Source organism: Ailuropoda melanoleuca, chromosome 16 (assembly GCF_002007445.2).
Source record: "Ailuropoda melanoleuca isolate Jingjing chromosome 16, ASM200744v2, whole genome shotgun sequence".
NCBI lineage: Eukaryota > Metazoa > Chordata > Mammalia > Carnivora > Ursidae > Ailuropoda > Ailuropoda melanoleuca.
Window position 1 is genome coordinate 20,727,999 of NC_048233.1, and position 18,652 is coordinate 20,746,650.

The 18,652-nt window shown below is 38.4% G+C and overlaps 1 protein-coding gene across 1 annotated transcript in view; it reads left to right on the forward strand.

Annotated features, from left to right (window-relative positions):
* The first annotated feature begins 4,880 nt into the window (after positions 1 to 4,880).
* Positions 4,881 to 18,652, forward strand: part of ETNK1 (ethanolamine kinase 1) — a 69,196-nt gene continuing 55,424 nt past the window's right edge. The window contains exon 1 of the mRNA XM_002915277.4: positions 4,881 to 5,416. Within this exon, the coding sequence (XP_002915323.2) occupies positions 5,261 to 5,416 (156 nt within the window). The 5' untranslated portion in view covers positions 4,881 to 5,260. The remainder of the gene's footprint in view (positions 5,417 to 18,652) is intronic.

Consider the following 18,652-nt stretch of genomic DNA (forward strand, 5'->3'; position numbering starts at 1 on the left):
TCACACGCGCGCGCGTGCACACGCACTCTCTCAAAAAAATAAATAAAATCTTAAGGAAAAAAAAGAGCTTGTTGTGATAAAGGAAGCAATGGGAAGGCCTCCCTGGGAACAATTTTTGGGTAAGATTTGAATGATAGGGACTTACATGGAGAAAAAACAATAGGCAGAAATCAAAAGGAAGCCAAAACAGATAATTAGAAGCAAAATAGAGATAAAAACAGGTGGCGAAAGAAAAGACAGAGAAGCCAACTCATTGCAAACTAACCAGAGGTGCTGTTGGATTCTCAGAGCTACTGCTTGATTTCTGACCTCTGGCGTCACTGTTATCTCCTAAATGTATGCATAAATACATGCATATATTCCACCTGCCATCTCTATTTTGTTGTAGGATATTCTTTACCTATCTGTCTGTCTGTCTTCATCCAATCATTTCCCTAATGAAGGATAGCTAGACTGTTGACATTTTAGCTATTTTGAACAATACTGCAGTATACATTCTTGCACACTTTCTCATGTATATGTGTGCAACTTTTGTATATATCTGGAATTGAAATTTGTGGGTGGTAAAGAATAGCCATCTTCAACTTTATTAAATATTGCAATATTGCTTACCAAAGTTTTTTTTTTTCCAAATAAATTTACCTTCCCATCAATAATGTATGATTGGAAAGAAAATAATAATGTAAAATTGGCATTATAGGAATTCAATTTTTTCTAATCTAATGGATATAAAATGGTATTTCATTATTGTTTTAATTTGCGTTACTTTATTTTCATAAGCTTATTGGCTGTTTGGATTTCATCTTCTGAGAATTGATATTCTTTGCCCATTTTTCTACTGCATGGTTTGGCTTTCTTATTAGTGATATTCTGAATAATAGTTCTTTTTTGATCATATTACATAGGCAATTATATGATAAAAAACTTACCAGTCCTGTGGTGCCTGGGTGGCTCAGTCAGTTAAGCTTCTGATTCTTGATTTCAGCTCAGGCTTTTTTTTTTTTTTTTTTAAGATTTATTTATTTGAAGGGGCGCCTGGGTGGCACAGTGGTTAAGCGTCTGCCTTTCGGCTCAGGGCGTGATCCCGGCATCATGGGATCGAGCCCCACATCAGGCTCCTCTGCTATGAGCCTGCTTCTTCCTCTCCCGCTCCCCCTGCTTGTGTTCCATCTCTAGCTGGCTGTCTCTATCTCTGTCGAATAAATAAAATCTTAAAAAAAAAGATTTATTTATTTGAGAGAGAGAGAGAAAGCAGGAGGGAGAGAGAACTCTTGGAGAGCGGGGCAGAAGGAGAGAATCTTAAGCAGGCTCAACACGGGGCTCAATCTCACAACCATTAGACCAAGACCTGAGACGAAATTGAGAGTCTGATGCTTAACTGACTGAGCCACCCAGGCGCCCCCTCCTTTGCCCATTTTGAAATTGTTTTTTTCCCTATTGCTAAGAGTTCTTTGTGTATTTTGGACACAAGTCTTTTATCAGATAAGTGTTTTGCAAATATTTTCTCCCAGTCATGTGGTCTGGTTTTTCATTTTTTTCAACTGTTTTTCACAGAGCAGAAGTTTTTAATTTTAATGAAGTCCAACTCAACAATTTTTCCTTCATAGATTATGCTTTTGATGTTATATCTAAAAAGTCATTGCTAAACCCAAGTCACTTAGATTTTCTCCTATGTTTTGTCTTAAGAATTTTATAGTTTTATTTTACATTTAGGTCTATAATCCATTTTGATTTAATTTTGGGAAAGATATAAAGTCTATGTCTAGATTCCTCTTTTCTTGTATGTGGACATCAAGTCCTTCTGGCACCATTTATTGAAAAAAATATCCTTTCTCCAAGAAATGCCTTATGCCGCTTTTTCAAAGATCAGTTAACTATATTTATGTGAATATATTTCTGCACTGTCCATTGTGTTCCATTGATTTGTCTATTCATTGCTGATATTTCACTGTCTTGATCACTGTAGCTTTATGGTAGGTCTTGAAGTTGGGTAGTGTCTGTCTTCTGACTTTGTTCTTCTTCAGCATTTCATTGGCTAATCTGGGTCCTTTTCCTCTCCATATAAACTTTACAATCAGTTTGTCAACATGCACAAAAATAACTTCTTGGGATCTGCATTGGAACTGCATCAAATATATAAATCAAGTTGATAAGAATGGACATTATATATATATATTAAAGATTAATGTATTTATTTATTTTAGAGAGAGAGAGAGAATGCGTGTTCTTGAGTTTGCATGAGCTGGGGCTGGGGCAGAAGGAGAGGGAGAAGGAGAGCAGCAGACTCCTCACTAAGTGTGGAGCCTGACACAGGGCTCAATCCCACACCCCCAAAATCATGACCTGAACCTAAATCAAGGGTCGGACACCAAACCGACTGAGCCACACGGGCACTCCTCTTATACAAAATTTTGCTTATAACATTAAGGTTTTTAATCTTCCAGAATTAATTTTTATACATAATCTGGAGGGATCAGTTTTTCCCCATATGAATGGCAATCGTTCCAGTAATGTTTATTGACTAGCCCATCCTTTAATTTTTAATGCCACTTTTGTCATATTCAAAGTTCTCATATATGTGTGGGTCTTTTTCTGGAAACTTTATTAGGTACTACTGATCTATTTGCCCATTCCTAAATTGTTTTATAATAAATCTTAGTAGGAGGGGTTCTTCCAACTTAATCTGCAACCCTCCCTCCACCACAAAAAATTATAGCAGCTTTTCTTGGATCTTAAGTTTTGGTATGAATTTTAATGCTATTTTAACACATTTTGTGAAAAACCCTGTTGAGATTTTAATTATAAATACTTTATAGTTATTGATTAGTTCAGTGAAAACTGAGATCTTTGTAAGTATCTTTTCTTGTTTATGAAAAGATTTGCCCATTAATATAATTTCACCCATTAAAGCCTTACACATCTTTAATTAGTTTTATTCTTAGGTACCTATTTTTTTTCCTGTTAATGGATACTTCCTTAAAATTACAGACTTGTGCAGTTCTCAGAATATTTTTTTTTAAGATTTAATTTTTTTTTAAAGATTTTATTTATTTATTCGACAGAGATAGAGACAGCCAGTGAGAGAGGGAACACAAGCAGGGGGAGTGGGAGAGGAAGAAGCAGGCTCATAGCGGAGGAGCCTGATGTGGGCCTCGATCCCATAACGCTGGGATCATGCCCTGAGCCGAAGGCAGACGCTTAACCACTGTGCCACCCAGGCGCCCCTTAAGATTTAATTTTTAAGTAATCTCTATACCCTAGAAGGGGGTCAAGTTCACAACCCCAAGATCAAGAGTTGCATGTGCTACTGACTCAGCCAGCCAGGTGCCCCTCAAAATAATTTTTTAATAATTTGCTATTAAATTATTTTACAATTCAATATTTTTAAAATTCTTGAAACATCAACTGTTTGTTTACTATAAAATATATACAAATTGTACAAAAATACAAGAGATACTATCTGAAATGTGAAAGTATTAGTATATTATTTCCCTCCAAATTGGAAGGAATGTATAATGTTTTTTATAGTATGTGATTAAAAAAAAAAAGCCAAAGTCTAGAAAATGTTGATTCAAGTCCCTTGCTGTATTATAGCACTATGATTTTTTCTTCTTTTTAAAACAATTTATTTAATTTTATGTTTTTAAAGATTTCATTTGATAGAAAGAGACAAAGAGAGAGAGTGAGAGAGATAACATGAGCAGAGAGAGGGGCAGAGGTAGAGGGAGAAACTGACTCCCTGCCGAGTAGGGATCCCAACTTGGGGCTGGATCCTAGGACCCTGAGATTATAACCTAAGCCGAAGGCAGACACAGAACCAACCGAGCCACCCAGGTGCCCCAAAACTTATATATTTATTTCAGAGAGAGAGAGAGAGAGAGAAAGCACACTCATGTTGTGGGAAGAAGGGGGAGAATTTCAAGCAGATTCCCTAGGGGTCTCCAACTCACCACCCTGAGTTCAAGACCTTAGCCAAAATCAAGAGTTGGACAAATTAGCCATCCAGGCGCCCCTCTTGTTCTTCTTTTTAGTTTATGAGTTTACCCTTATTGATAGCGAGCTATTTATTTTGTGATTTACAAAACTAAGTAGGTTCATTCGGAACAATCAGAATGTAAACTCATGTTAAGGAGGTAATTAAGCATTTGAATGCTAATTAAGCTGAATCCAGTTAGTGATTTACCACTAACAAACATATTCACCATGTCCAAAGTATTTCAGGGAACACAGATTAGTAAGTCACATCTCAGACCATTTACCTAAATCACAAAGACAATTAGGAGGTCCCTAAAAAACTTTGAAGCTAAAGGTTTAGGGTAACTATTTTAAGGTCCATGCAGGAGTACCCTGAAACAGGCATGGAGCCACTGTAGTGCTGAGTCTCAAAACTATTTTTCTTTCCTTCCCCTTCATCTTCATTCTAGACTACAACCTGTTTTTCCTGGCTCTGAATAATTCTCAGTATGGTCAAACATTTGGCCTTAAAAATAAATCTTGAAGTGCTGTCGTTGTCTTTACACAAATATCTTGTTTGCCCCAAATACTAAGATCTCAGTATACAGTTGATGGGAATATAGCTGCCCACCCAACTATGTGGTCGCCAGTACAGCGCAGCTCCCCGATTGGGGCGATCCAGTTAATCCCCCTTGCCCATATTCAGGCCAAATTCAGAGACCTTTCCGGGGGTTATTTCAGAGTATGCCCCTCACTTCCCAGAAAAACTCAGCCATAACTCAAACCCAGCCACCAAACGGTCCTGCTCAGCTAAGCTAAAGCTTCACAGCCTTTCCGGTCTTGTCAGAGCTCAGGCTCAAACCTGAGGAGGAGCCTGCGTTTTCAGACTAGTAGCAAGCCGGGCTGAGGGTTTTAAGACCGAAAAAGCGAGCTCACGGCAGCCAGCCCATTGTGCTCGAGGTTAGAAAGTGGTCTTCAGCCTCTGACGCAGACGGAGACTCCGCCCTGCGCATGACGCCAGCGTCAGGCCAGTCCCGGCATGCTCCGCAGTCGCTGGCGGGGGAGCGCAGACGAGCGGAATTTTTCCCGTGAACATCCTCTGCTCAGTTCAGCTGCTGTCCAGACCTGGGTCGGCGAGAGTGCTGCGTCCACCCGTTCTCCTACCGCTCGCCCGTCAGTTTGAGCGCCCCTAGCCCTCCTGCGAGGGCGCCCCGGGACGGAAGAATCCACCAGCCTGTCGGCGCCCGCCGTTCTCGTGGTCGCCGTCGCCGTCGTCGTGGTGGTAGTCTCTGCCGTCGCCTGGGCCATGGCCAATTACATCCACGTTCCGCACGGCTCCCCGGAGGTGCCCAAGTTGGACGTCACGGTTCAGGATCAGGAGGAGCAGCGCTGCCGGGAGGGGGCCCTTAGCCTCCTGCAACACCTGCGGCCGCACTGGGACCCTCAGGAGGTGACCCTGCAGGTAACGCCCACATTTCAGCACGGGGTCTTCACAACCCAGACTCGGCCCAGGAGGGTTTTCACAATCCCTTCAGTTCCCCCCTGATGGGGGAGAACCCACGGGACCGTCTTCTTCCTCAATCCTTTGGGAAGTGACCGTGTGTTTCCTCCCATCAAACCTACGAAGGTCCCTCCCCCTTCCTTCACAATTGCTTATTGAGGTTGCCCGTAGGGCAGATTTTCTTTCTGGAAGCAGCTACGTAAGTGACGCACCCGTTCACACCGGGAAAATTCCTGTTGATAGTTGCCCCTCCTCCCACTCCTCAGTCCCTTTTAACTGCAAAAGGAACCTTTTCCATTCTCCTTGCAAGGGGTCCTCTTCGGTCGTCCCTGGTTACCTTCTCTCCTTCCACAGATAATGCAGTAATTAGTCCTCATCTTTTCCTTTCCCTTCCTGCCCCTCCCCCTCCCCGGCGGTTTACTCCCATTGATGTCTCACCCTGCATTTTATTTTCTCAAATCCTCGGATTGGCGAGAGTACTCGATTTCAAAGTAATAACCATAGTCATGCATTACTCGATTGGTTTCTTAGGTAGCACCACACATATTTTATTTGAATCGATATTTCTGAATTTTTTTAGTCGTATTAGTAAAATTAACCATATCTGATGTTAGATCGATCAGTGTGCAATTGTATTCATAGACAAGAATTGGGAGAAAAAAACGCTTAGAGGTCTAGGTCTTTTCTAATAAGTTATCATTTAGTATGTATGACATTTATTTTGAATATTTTAACTTTTAGAGTTTCAGGATATACGACAATGAACCTCCATTTTCCTTGCATACACAAAATAAAGTCAATAATTCTGAAGGCTGAGATATTTGGGGTTTGTTTCAAATCTGAGCAATAATGTAAGAAGCAGCCAAATCATCTGCTTTATTTTGTTGACTAGTTTATTCAGCAGTGTTATTAACAGTATCTCAGATTCTTTGCTAAAGTAGTCACCTATACAAAGATGAATAAAACATGAATAGCGCTCTACGGCCCAGAACAGTCCCTGACACTTGGCCTTTCAGAAGTGTTAGTTTCGGTTTTTGTTGCCTAGAAGAGTTTTGAGCATATTAAAAGGACCCATATGATTTGGGGAAAAAATTGTTAGACGAAAATTTTGAAATTTTAAGGGAGCGTTAGCTAACTAAGCAGGACATAGTGAATCTAGAATGATTTTCATGTGTAATTTAAAAAAATTAGTATGCTCTATTTCCTTTAATTAAGAAAGTTAAATTAATTGAAACTTCCAAAATTGAAACTTCCAAATTGAAACTCTGAACTTCTTTAGTTTATTATTCATTAACTCTTCCTGAAGAAAAGCTTTATATTTATTAAAATGATTTATATTCTGGCAGTCAGTTATAAACTAAACAGATACTAATTAAAGGCAGTGCTACTTCCTGGGAAACTTTGGTGCCGACAGACTATGCTACTTTTTAAGTAGAGACTTTATAATTTGAAGCTTTGAAGAGTGGTGTTCCACTGATGATGTATTTGTCTGTAGAACAGTAATAATAGCTACCCTGAAGTACCAATGTGCTAGGTTGTGAGTAAAGTCATGCATATATTTTATTATTTAATCCTACAAACAACTGTATTAGGTAGATACTTTTTTTTTTTTTTAAAGGTGAAACTCAGTGAAATAAAGCCAGGATATAGGTAAAAGAAGGACAAAATATGGTAACATCAAATTTTTTGATTGTCAGAAAGTATTTGGGATTGAATCTTACCTTTTATCTATGTAGCAACTTTTGGCTTTAAGGCCTTTGAACTCCTAATCGAAACTTCTAATATACTTATTTGTCAGTGAAGGTAAATACTTTTTTTTTTTTTTTTTTGCTCTAAAGATGTTTATTAGTTAGAAATATAAGCCTTCCCTGTGCAAACAATGCTTTTGATCCAGAAGCTGAGACAACTAGTACTCTGAATTGGTCATTCATTGGTGGTTTCTCAACTTGAGAAAATCTGACTCCCATATTCTGTCATTCCAGACTCTTCTTTATGATGCTTCGGGATTTCTTTAGTAAATCTCAGTGGGAATATTTCTTTTGAGATTTGCTTTTATTTCCTTTGAAGTATAAAGTTAACAATCATACTTAACATTTCAGAAGGGGAAGTATATGTTCAGTGGATTAATACCAGTATATAGCCCATTTTTTTCAAAGAATTTTTTTTCTAAAATTTTTATTTAATTAAAATATGCTTTAAACATACCTTAGAAGCTTAGTCTAGTAATATTTTACCTGGCAGTTACGCCTGAGCTGAACTATTCAGAACATACTGGAAAATCCAGAAGCAAGCAAAAAAGACTTTGATGCAGTCAAAATGATACAGGGCCCAGTCTTTGCTCAAAACTTAAAGACACATGGGATGTTCTATCTCTTTTTAGACGGGATTTTAACAAGTTAATTTTTTGATTTTCCTATTCACACAAGATTGAAAAAGTATAAAAGGGGTGGTGAGCTTTTTGGATTGTACTCTATTAGAGTAGGCAGAGTAGATCAGAAACAACTGTACCAGTCACAGTGCTTTTTATTTCATAATATTTTATTGAAATTTCTAGTTTAATAGGGAAGATAAAACAATCACAATATAGTGTTTTTGGAGTGAACATTCATATTCATGTGCAGAGACTACAGAAGAACATTTAAAAAGTGTACTTTTTTTTTCTGTTGTGCTACAAGTTTTTCATGTTTTTGGATGGATAGTTTTGATATTCCTTTATTTTTTAAACATACGTACACTGTCTTGGAAACCAGTATTTCTGTTTGGTTGTATAGCTACATAGCAGTTTTCATATTCCCTTCCTTCTCTTTACTTAGCTATGTTGGAGATAGTCACTAAAATATCCTATTAAAAAACCTATGATCATTGGTATTTTATTATTGGTATTTGATATTTAATATTTGATTAATTTATTTTTTAAAACAAGATTTTATTTATTTATTTGACAGAGAGAGAAAGAGAGAGAGAGCATGTTTGTGCACACACACACACAGGCAGGGGGGGAGGGATAAGCAGGCTCTCCGAGGAGCAGGGAGCCTGATGTGGAGCTTGATCCCAGGACCCTGAGATTATGACCAGAGCCAAAGGCAGAGGTTCAACCAACTGAGCCACCCAGGCGCCCCTTTAATAATATTTAAAATGAAGAATCAAAACCAAAATATATACAGTTCTATTAAACTCTGTCTCCTTCAGTGTTCTAACTTAATAACCCCCCCTTTTTTAAAGTATAGTTGACACATAATGTTACCTTAATTTCGGGTGGTTTTTTCTCCCCTTTTTTCTGTTTTTGAAAAGATGAGTTTGGGGGTGCCTGGGTGGTTCACTAGGTTGAGCATCTGACTCTTGATTTCAGCTTGGGTCGTGATCTCTGGCTCCAGGCTCTACTCTGCTCGGTGTCAGCTTGAGATTCTCTTTCTCCTTCTCCCTCTGCCCCCCCCCCCCGCCCCCGGCCCCCAGGTTTGTGCCATACAGTCTGTCAAATAAAAAAAAAAAATCTTTAAAAAAAAAGTTCGTTCCTTACTTTAAGTGATAGAAGTCTCTGAAAAGTCTTAGGTAGATTTAAGTAATCTATTAAGTGTGCCAGAAGGAAATGATATAGGAATCTTGAATCCTGTAGATATATTTAAGGGGTCATAGTTTTTATTCGGTGTAACTTTTAATATCAGTAGTTAGGTCCAGTTTTCCATTTCTTATTCCTCCTCTTTTTGATTTCAGTGTTTTATAATAATAAAGTATTGTTATAAGAATAAGGACTGTTGAATATAGCTAAGAGAAATGTATGATGTTTGATAGGCTCCTATCAAAGATGTGTGTATATATCTGTATATAGAGATATATGTTTTTAAGTAATGTCCACGCCCAGCGTGGAGCTTGAACTCATGAACTGGACAGTAAGAGTTGATGCTCTACCAAATGAGCTTGCTAGGCTCCCCAGAGATGTGATAAGCTTCCATGTCTTTTATTAAGATGTGACTAAAAAGTCAGAAGCCTCACATGCTAGTTCATTTTCAGGTATTAATGGCTGTGTGACTTGGACTAAACAAACAACTTGACCTCTCTTTGGGGCCTCAACGTAATGTGGTGGAAAGGCGATGGTTTTTGAATCCTGATACCAGCTATTTGTAACCTTTGGCAAGTTTTAAATCTCTTCGAAATGGGATTAGTATCTACCTTGGAAAATAGTAGACTAGCAGAAAATAATAGAATTTTACTACTCTAATACAGCTTTACTGCTAATAGTAATTTTACTACCAGCACCCATTACTTTAATACTAATAGTAAAATATCCCGAGAAATGAAATAAAGTTATGCATAATATATTTTAGTACTACATGCTTCCAACTCTCCCCCTCCTGTCTCCCTCAGCAACACTCCTCCTCATTTGTAAATGGAATAATTGATCTGAAACGATTGTAATCTCCTAAAATTCAGTAATTCTGACACACATATATATTTTAAAAGATTTATTTATTTTAGAGAGGGAGAGCATGCGAGTGAGGAGGGGCAGAGGGAGGGGTGGGGGGGGAAGAGAGAGAGAGAGAGAGAGGGAGAAAAAAGCAGACTCCGGGATGAGCAAGGAGCCTGATGCAGGGCTCGATGTCACACCCTGAGTCCATGACCTAAACCAGAATCAAGAGCCTGATACTTAAACGACTGAGCCACCCAGGTGCCCCCTGATATATATTTTTTGCAGCAGGCATGATGCTAATTTTAAGCAGCATTCTTTTGTACAACCAACTGTAGCAGAAGATAGGCATGGGAAAATGTAGGAGGGAAGGGAGGCTTGCTTCATAGAGGAGGGGATACCTGAACTGAGCTTTGAAGGAAAGATACAGTCTGATGGAGTGAGGAAGCATTTCTGGGCAATGAAAACTACTTTCATGATGCTAGACTATGAGGGAAAAAAACACACAGCTAGGCTATGAGTATTTTGGGCAGAATGGAGTGTGAACAAGAAAAGAAGTGGGACTGATTTTTGAGAAAGCGAGTTGTTAGAAGTGCAGGTTTTGTGCTTCATTAAGGAGGTGGTATTTTACTACCTAGTACATAATAGGAAGCCAATTAATGATTTTAAGCAGGTGAGTTTTATTGTGTATTTTTTAGAGCAGTGGCAGACTGTATTGAAGGCAGCAGTAGTTAAACGAGATGTTTTGAATTGGGGAATAAGTGATCGCTTAGGACATTGTTTTTGAAACTGGTGGTTACCCCACACTAATAGGATGTTAAATCAGTACAGTGGATTGAAACCCACTACAGTTTAAAAAGATGAGTTAAAATAGGACGTGATAGGATAGATCAGAGTCTTGCAAATCATAAGGTAAGGACTGTTTGGTGAAACTTGTTTTAGTTTCATATGAAAGTATGTACTGAATTAGATGATAAATATATATTTTTGTCTGAGTATCACATTAAAAAATGTTTGAGAAAGACTTAACCTAGGAGAGACTGTTTGTCCAGACAAGAGATGCTGTGACCCAAATTAGCTCAGTGGTCTTGGAGATGAAAATAAAGGACAGATTTGACATTTCAGAAAATAAATATGCATGAGTTAATTGCGTGCAGGTGAGGGAAAAGGGAAGCTTAAGTGGGTTTTTTTTCTTTTTTCTTTTCTGTGGGTGACAAAGATGGGGAAGTAATGGAAGACGTATATTTAAGGAATCAGGTTATTTCTCATGATTTTGTCATCTCAGGAGTTATTTTGCTCTTTGATATAACAGATGGGCCATAAATAAATACATTTTTATCACCCTTTTAAAAATCGTGAGATACAACAAACATACAGGAAAATGCTGGAAACATAAATTTTTTTGTATACAACAACATACAGGAAGACGCCTGAAACATAAATTTTTTTGTATAACAGTGTGGAACCCAAACCCTGGGAAAGAAGATATAAGCAACCCAGAATAGCTCCCATTTTCCTTCCTGGTCCTAATCTCTCCCTCCCTCTAGTGGTAGTCAAAATAGCAGGTTTTTGTTGTTGTTTTTTTTAAACAGACTGTTTAATGTCATTTTTTTGCAAGTCAATAGTATGAGAAAATAATATATTAATAATATATTAAGTGTATGAATTTCCCTTTACAAGGGACATGAACATGAAATAATTTAGTTTTACTAAAAAGATATATCACAATATTGAAACTTTGAATAGGAAGAAAAACCATGTCCTATCCATATTTTATTTAAAAAATCAACTATTTTTTTAATTATCTTCTGCTTCCTCCATACATATTTTACATAGCTATGATCATACCATATGTACAATTTTGTACCTTTTTTTTCATGCTGCCTTTCTTTCACTTTCCCATGTTATTATGTTATCGACTATAATGTTTGATATTTATAAACTAGTATTTGGTCATGTTAAACATCATGTGAGTTAATTATTAAGATGAAGTTTAAAAAATTCTGGAGTATAGGGGCGCCTGGGTGGCACAGCGGTTAAGCGTCTGCCTTCGGCTCAGGGCGTGATCCCGGGGATCTGGGATCTAGCCCCACATCAGGCTCTTCAGCTATGAGCCTGCTTCTTCCTCTCCCACTCCCCCTGCTTGTGTTCCCTCTCTCGCTGGCTGTCTCTGTCGAATAAATAAATAAAATCTTTAAAAAAAAAAATTCTGGAGTATAAAGTAGAAAATTAGAAAGGTTCATATCTTATCTAAACCTGTTGATTTTGTTTAAAAAAATAAATAATATATGCTCTTAATAAAACATTTAAAACATATACAAGGCTATAAGATCAAAAGTAAAAAGTTTAACTCCTTCGACTTCCAAGTCATTCATTCTCCCCACTGTAATTTTATGAGCAGTTTTTGAACTTCTAAAAAATTAGCAGATAATGGATTTATTAGGGAACATATTTACATATGTTAATATCAGTAAATATAATTATATTCCTTTTGTATACACAACAAAGTTATTCTGTATGTTGCATTTTAAAATAATACATCTCAGACACTCTCCTGTGTCAGTATATGTAGTATGTCCCATATTTTTTTTTAAAGATTTTATTTAATTATTAGCATGAGTGGGGAGGAGAGGCAGAGGGAGAGGGAGAAGCAGACTCCCTGCTGAACAGGGAACCCCACGTGGGGCTCCATCCCAGGACCCCTGAGATCACTATCTGAGCTGAAGTCAGACACTTAACTGCTTAACCAACTGAGCCACCCAGGTGCCCTTGCCCGTATTTTATTTTAAAGATTTATTTATTTTAGAGAGAGCACGTGCGTGCACAGTGCATGCATGCTTGCACAAGTAAGGGGAGAGACAGTGGGAGAGGGAGAATCTCAAGCAGACTCACTGGTGGACATGGAGCCTGATATGGGGCTTGATCTCACCACCCTCAGATCATGACCTGAGTGGAAACTGAGAGTTGGAGGCTCAACCAACTGACTGAGCCACCCAGGTGCCCCTGCCCATATTTTTTAAACAACATTGAATTGTTTTTATTTTTTGCATATTAAAAACAGTATTGCAAGCCTGCTTCTTCCTCTCCCACTCCCCCTGCTTGTGTTCCCTCTCTTGCTGGCCCTCTCTCTCTCTGTCAAATAAATAAATAAAGTCTTAAAAAAAAAAATAGAGTCACATGCTCCTCTGACTGAACCTTCCAGGCGCCCCTGAACCTTATTTGTGGAATTAAATGATTAAAAACTGTGTGCCAGTTAGGGTCATTCAGAGAAACAGAACTTCATATATAATGTGTCTGGGCGTTATTTCAAAGAATTGGCTCATACCAGTTGTAGAGGTCGTTAAGTCTGAATTGCAGGGCAGGATTATAGGCTAGAAACTTAGCCAGGAGTTGGTGCTGTAGTNGGGCTGTTTTTTTTTTTTTTTTTTTTTTTTAAGGTTTATTTATTTGAGAGAGAAAGAGAGCCCGTGTGTGTGTGTGTGTGTGTGTGTGTGTGTGTGTGTGTGTGTGTGTGCGCGCGCGCGCGCGAGTCAGGGGAGGAGCAGAGGGAGAGAATCTTAAGCAGACTCTCTGCTGAGCATGGAGCCCCAGTGCGGAGCCTGATGCGGACTCAACCCCACCACCCTTGAGACTGTGACCTGAGCCGAAACCAAGAGTCAGGTGCCTAATTGACTGAACCACGTACGTGCCCCAGTGCTATAGTCTTTTTTTTTTTTTTTTCCTGAAGATTTTATTTATTTATGTGACAGAGAGCCAGAGAGAGAGGGAACACAGCAGGGGAGTGGGAGACGAAGAAGCAGGCTCCCAGCGGAAGGGCCTGATGTTGGACTCGATCCTGGAACGCCGGGATCACGCCGTGAGCCGAAGGCAGACGCTTAACGACTGTGCTACCCAGGCGCCCCCCCCCCCCATGCTATAGTCTTAACGCAGAATTTTCTTCAGGGACTTGTTTTACTTTTACATTCCTTAAAGTGATTGGATGAGGCCCATCCATGTTAACTGATTGTAGATGTTAAGTGCATCTACAAAATACTTTCACAGCTGCTTCTAAATTAGTGTATGATTGAGTAACTGGGTATTATAGCCAATCCAAGCTGACACATAAAACTATCATGCTGTTTCTCACTTTACTATTGCTAAATTGTCGTGAAAGTTGTGTTAATTTATACTCCCCAACATGGTGTTGGAGAGTATGTTTTTCCTTATACCTTGTCCAATCCCTGATACCAAATTTAAAATTTGTTGCCAGTTGGATACATGAAAATGGTATTGTTTATTACATTCCTTTTAATTTTGTTATTTTGGAAGATGATGGAATCCAGTGGTTTCTTCCACAAAACAGTTAACTGAAATGTATTAATTTCCACCTTTCTAGGGTTTTTAGTTTAATAATCATTATCTTAATGAAGCTTGTCTTTACTATTCTATTGGCCCTAGAGAGTTTATTCATTTAAATTCAGTAATTAGTCATCCTAGACCATAACTACATGTCAAAACAGGTTCCCTGCTTGGTATCTTAAATCATCCCTAGGACTAAAGAAATTTCGTAGTGGCTAAGTAGAGTTTAATATTTTTACCATCTTAGGGTTTGTAGTTGCAGTACAGTGCCTCATACTGAAAGAAGGTATTGGATTATGTTTTGGGGGTCTCAAAATGACCTTCAAGTTTATTGATAACCGCTTTAGCTTCTGAGGTGTTATTAAAGCTATAAACTCTTTTTCCCCACCAGGTATTCTGTATTGCGGGAAGTAGCATCTGTGGCAGGTTTGGGCAATTCTGTAAGTTTCCAACTGATACAGTCAATTAGTCCAGACTGAAGGGTGAATTTATGTGTCTTCTGTTTTATAATAGTAAATAAGTTTCCCATAAAACATAATCTATTCAGTAATACATTCTGGCAAAGGAGACAAAACCACCTCATATAATATCTGTTCCAACACTCTAATTTGCATCCAAACTTTCCCATCGACAGTAGCATCCCCATATCTCTAATTTTAACTGTTGCTCCTTTTAGAGTCTCTCACATAGGTGTTAGATTCAATGCATTGGGCTACCATATCAAGGAATCTCAAAAAGATTTCTTCTTTCCACCTCTAGGCCATTTTACCCACATATGTGCATTGGTCTTGGGTCCCAGGCTACGGAAGTAGCCAGTACAAAGTCCTACCTTCACAGTCACTTTTCATCTTGATTAATTCCCAGAGTGGTGGCACACTCTTAACATCATCTTTGTATTCTCTTTGTGTTCTGGTTTTTTAAGTTCTCCCAAACTAGAGTAGAGTGGATTTGTTAGGCGCCTTTCAATGCTGAGAAACTAGTAGCAACTCCTGTCAGTCCACTCAGTCTCTGATAATGTTAAATTAAAAACTTTAGCTTCAACCTCATCAGTATCTGCTTCATTTATCTGCTTTTTCAATAACCACTAAAAACTTCCATTCTTTCGGGGCAAGTAGATTTGCTCTCTCCCTTATCTTTTTTTTTTTTTTTAAGATTTTATTTTTATTTATTTGACAGAGATAAAGACAGCCAGCGAGAGAGGAAACTCAAGCAGGGGGAGTGGGAGAGGAAGAAGCAGGCTCATAGAGGAGGAGCCTGCTGTGGGGCTGGATCCCATAACGATGGGATCACGCCCTGAGCCGAAGGCAGACGCTTAACCGCTGTGCCACCCAGGCGCCCCTCTCCCTTATCTTTTGAGACAGCAAATCTGATCCAATATCCTGAATAGTTTCTTGTGTTGGTAACAGTAAAGTTACATGGGGGACCCATGTAGTAGGAGTAATCTTTATCACACAGTATTCACTGTGACCTGGGGGTGGGACATGTTAAGTGGTTGAATATCTTGGTCACTCTAAAGCAAGTCTAGTATGCCCTGCATGTATAGCATATCACATCTGGACTATTCTGCTTTGCATGCAAAGGACAGGACAGTTCCCCTTCTCAGGATAAACAACCTTTTCTAGCCACTTTCATTCATTGTACCAGGCTAGCACTCTTGTTTGGCAGTTAGTCACTGCCATTAGGGACTGTCACTAGTGAGCTGTATGGGTCCTGCATTAACGCAAACATGCCATGGTCTTCAAACCATAGATCTCTTCTAATTTAACAATTCTTTTTTTTTTTTTTTTAAAGATCTTATTTATTTATTTGACAGAGAGAGACAGCCAGCGAGTGAGGGAACACAAATAGGGGGAGTGGGAGAGGAAGAAGCAGGCTCCCAGCGGAGGAGCCTGATGTGGGGCTTGATCCCAGAACGCAGGGATCACGCCCTGAGCTGAAGGCAGACGCTTAACGACTGAGCCACCCAGGAGCCCCTAATTTAACCATTCTTACGGGCCATATTAATAAAGGTTTTTTAGGGAGCTAGCTTGAGCCACTAAATGAGATAACTTTTACGCTTTATCCCCTGGTTTCAGTAGTTTCTTGATTATGTCTCCTTGCCATCTGAATCATTTTGGTAAGCAGCTGTAAATCTACTGTTCAGCATGATTTTTCTCTTTTGTGTTGATTTTGAAATTAGCAGCTTGATGTTGCATTGGACTAGTTGGAATCTGGGTCTGTGTAAGGTCACAATCCACCCTAAAAGTGTCTTTAGCTTTCTGTTCTAGGTGCTATGCTAACAATAGCCAGGGAACTGTGCATTTAGCCAATTTCTCATTTTGCATTTTTTTGTGGATTCAGTGACTAAACTCCTGGGGTTAGAGCTGTCATTGCTAGGTTTCATTTACTTTTACCTTCTGTAACAGATGGCGACATGCCTGCTGTTTAATACTATGGGTGATTTGGCAAACACCTGGCATCAGGGATTTATCATACTCTAACCCCTTCTTTATTTTTTTCCCCAAATAATGCTTTAGCAGTATTACAGTGAGTCTAGGATCATGCTAGTGAACTTGAGGGTGGGTCTTGATATCTTTGAAACAGATTAAGGGGGCTTTTTAACCTGTTTTGCCATTGTAAGTAAGGGAACTTATCTAGGCCATAGTGTTCTTATTCTACGAATTGATCATTTCCAAGGTATTTTACAATCCGTGTGTGCATAAGCAAACATTTATTGAATATGTCTATGTTCTAGGCCATTGTTTCTCGACCCTTTTAATAATTACTCTCTAAATAGAAAGTTTAATTAAAAATTTTATTGATTTCTACTTACAGAAATTATATACTGAAGAATAGGATTTGAGTTTTGGTGATCCACAAACCATTGTAAAACCTAAGATTTTTTTTGTTCCTTTTTGGTGATATCTGTGTTGAGAATGCATGTAATAGACTAAAAAATTTTATTTCATTTCATTTCACATATATATATGTATCCTTTGACTTACAATGTAGTTATATCCTAATACCCATTGTAAGTAAAAAATGTCCTAAATCAGAAATGCATTTTACATGTGTAACCTACTGCACATCATTAGCTTAGCCTAGCCTACCTTAAATGTGCCCAGAACACTGATATTTGCCTGCAGTTGGGCAAAGTTATCTAACACAAAACCCATTTTATAATAAAGTGCTGAATATTTTATGTAATTTGTTGAATACTGTTCTGTAAGCAAAAAACAGAATGGTTGTATGGGTACAGAATGGTTGTTAAGTATTGGTTGTTTACTCTCATGATCTTGTGGTTGATTGAAAGCTGCAGCTGCTGCCTGTTATCATGAGAGAGGATCGTACTGTGTATTGCCAGCCCTAAATTCATATTCAAAATATGGTTTCTACTGAATGTGTATCGCTTTTACACCATTGTAAAGTTGGAAAATTTTAAGTCAGACCGTCATAAGTTGGGGACCATGTGTATATTTATATTTACATCTGTATGTCCTCTTTAAGATACTAAGGTAGAAGGTGCCTGGGTGGCTCAGTTGGTTAAATGTCTGCCTTCAGCTTAGGTCATGATCCCAGGGTTCTGGGATTGAGTCCCGCATCAGGCTTCCCCGTCAGTGGTGAGTCTGCTTCTCCCTCTGCCTCTCCCCCCCCCCTGCACACATGCATTCTCTCTCTCTCTCACAAAAATAAATAAATAAAATCTTCAAAAAATTTTAAAAAAATACTAAGGTAGAAATTAGAGAAAGTGTCAAAGGACCTGTATATTTCTTTTCAGTGTTAAAAACCATAAGGCTTTGGGGAATTTTCTCTAAGATTACTATGAGTTGAAGGTAATGAGAATATTTCCATGAATGTGCATTCTTCCTGATTTGAGTATTACATTAACTCTAATAAAAATCTATTTGTTGTTGGTAAGTGATAATAAAAAGCACACATCGTCAAGTGTAGAACTTGATGAATTGTTATGGGTGTTGGTATGTGATACAGTTACTGTAGTCCTTGGTATGGGATTCTGGCTTTGTTCTTTAAAATTGCCTTGACTGTTCTTGACTTTTTAAATTGCCATATAATTGCAGACTTAGCTTTTCAATTTTCACAAAAGAGTTTGATACTTTGTGGAATCTATAGATATTTGAGAAGTAAAATCATTAATAATATTCTCTTAAAATCTATAAACAAGGTATATCCCATTTATTTAGTCCTTTTATTTCTCTCATTTTTTTTTAAAGTAAACTCTACCGCCAGTGTGGGGCTCGAACTCATGACCCCAAGATCAGGAGTTGCATGCCCTACAGGCTGAGCCAGCCATGTACCCCTTCTCTCAAACTTTTGAAGTTTTATGTAGTGATCTTGCATGTTTGATTTGATTTTTTTTTTCTCCCTAGGAATTTGATGTTTTTTGGTATTATTATAAAAAGTATCATTTAAAAAAAAAAGGATTGCAGGTTGCCTGGGTGGCTTAGTCGGTTAAGTGT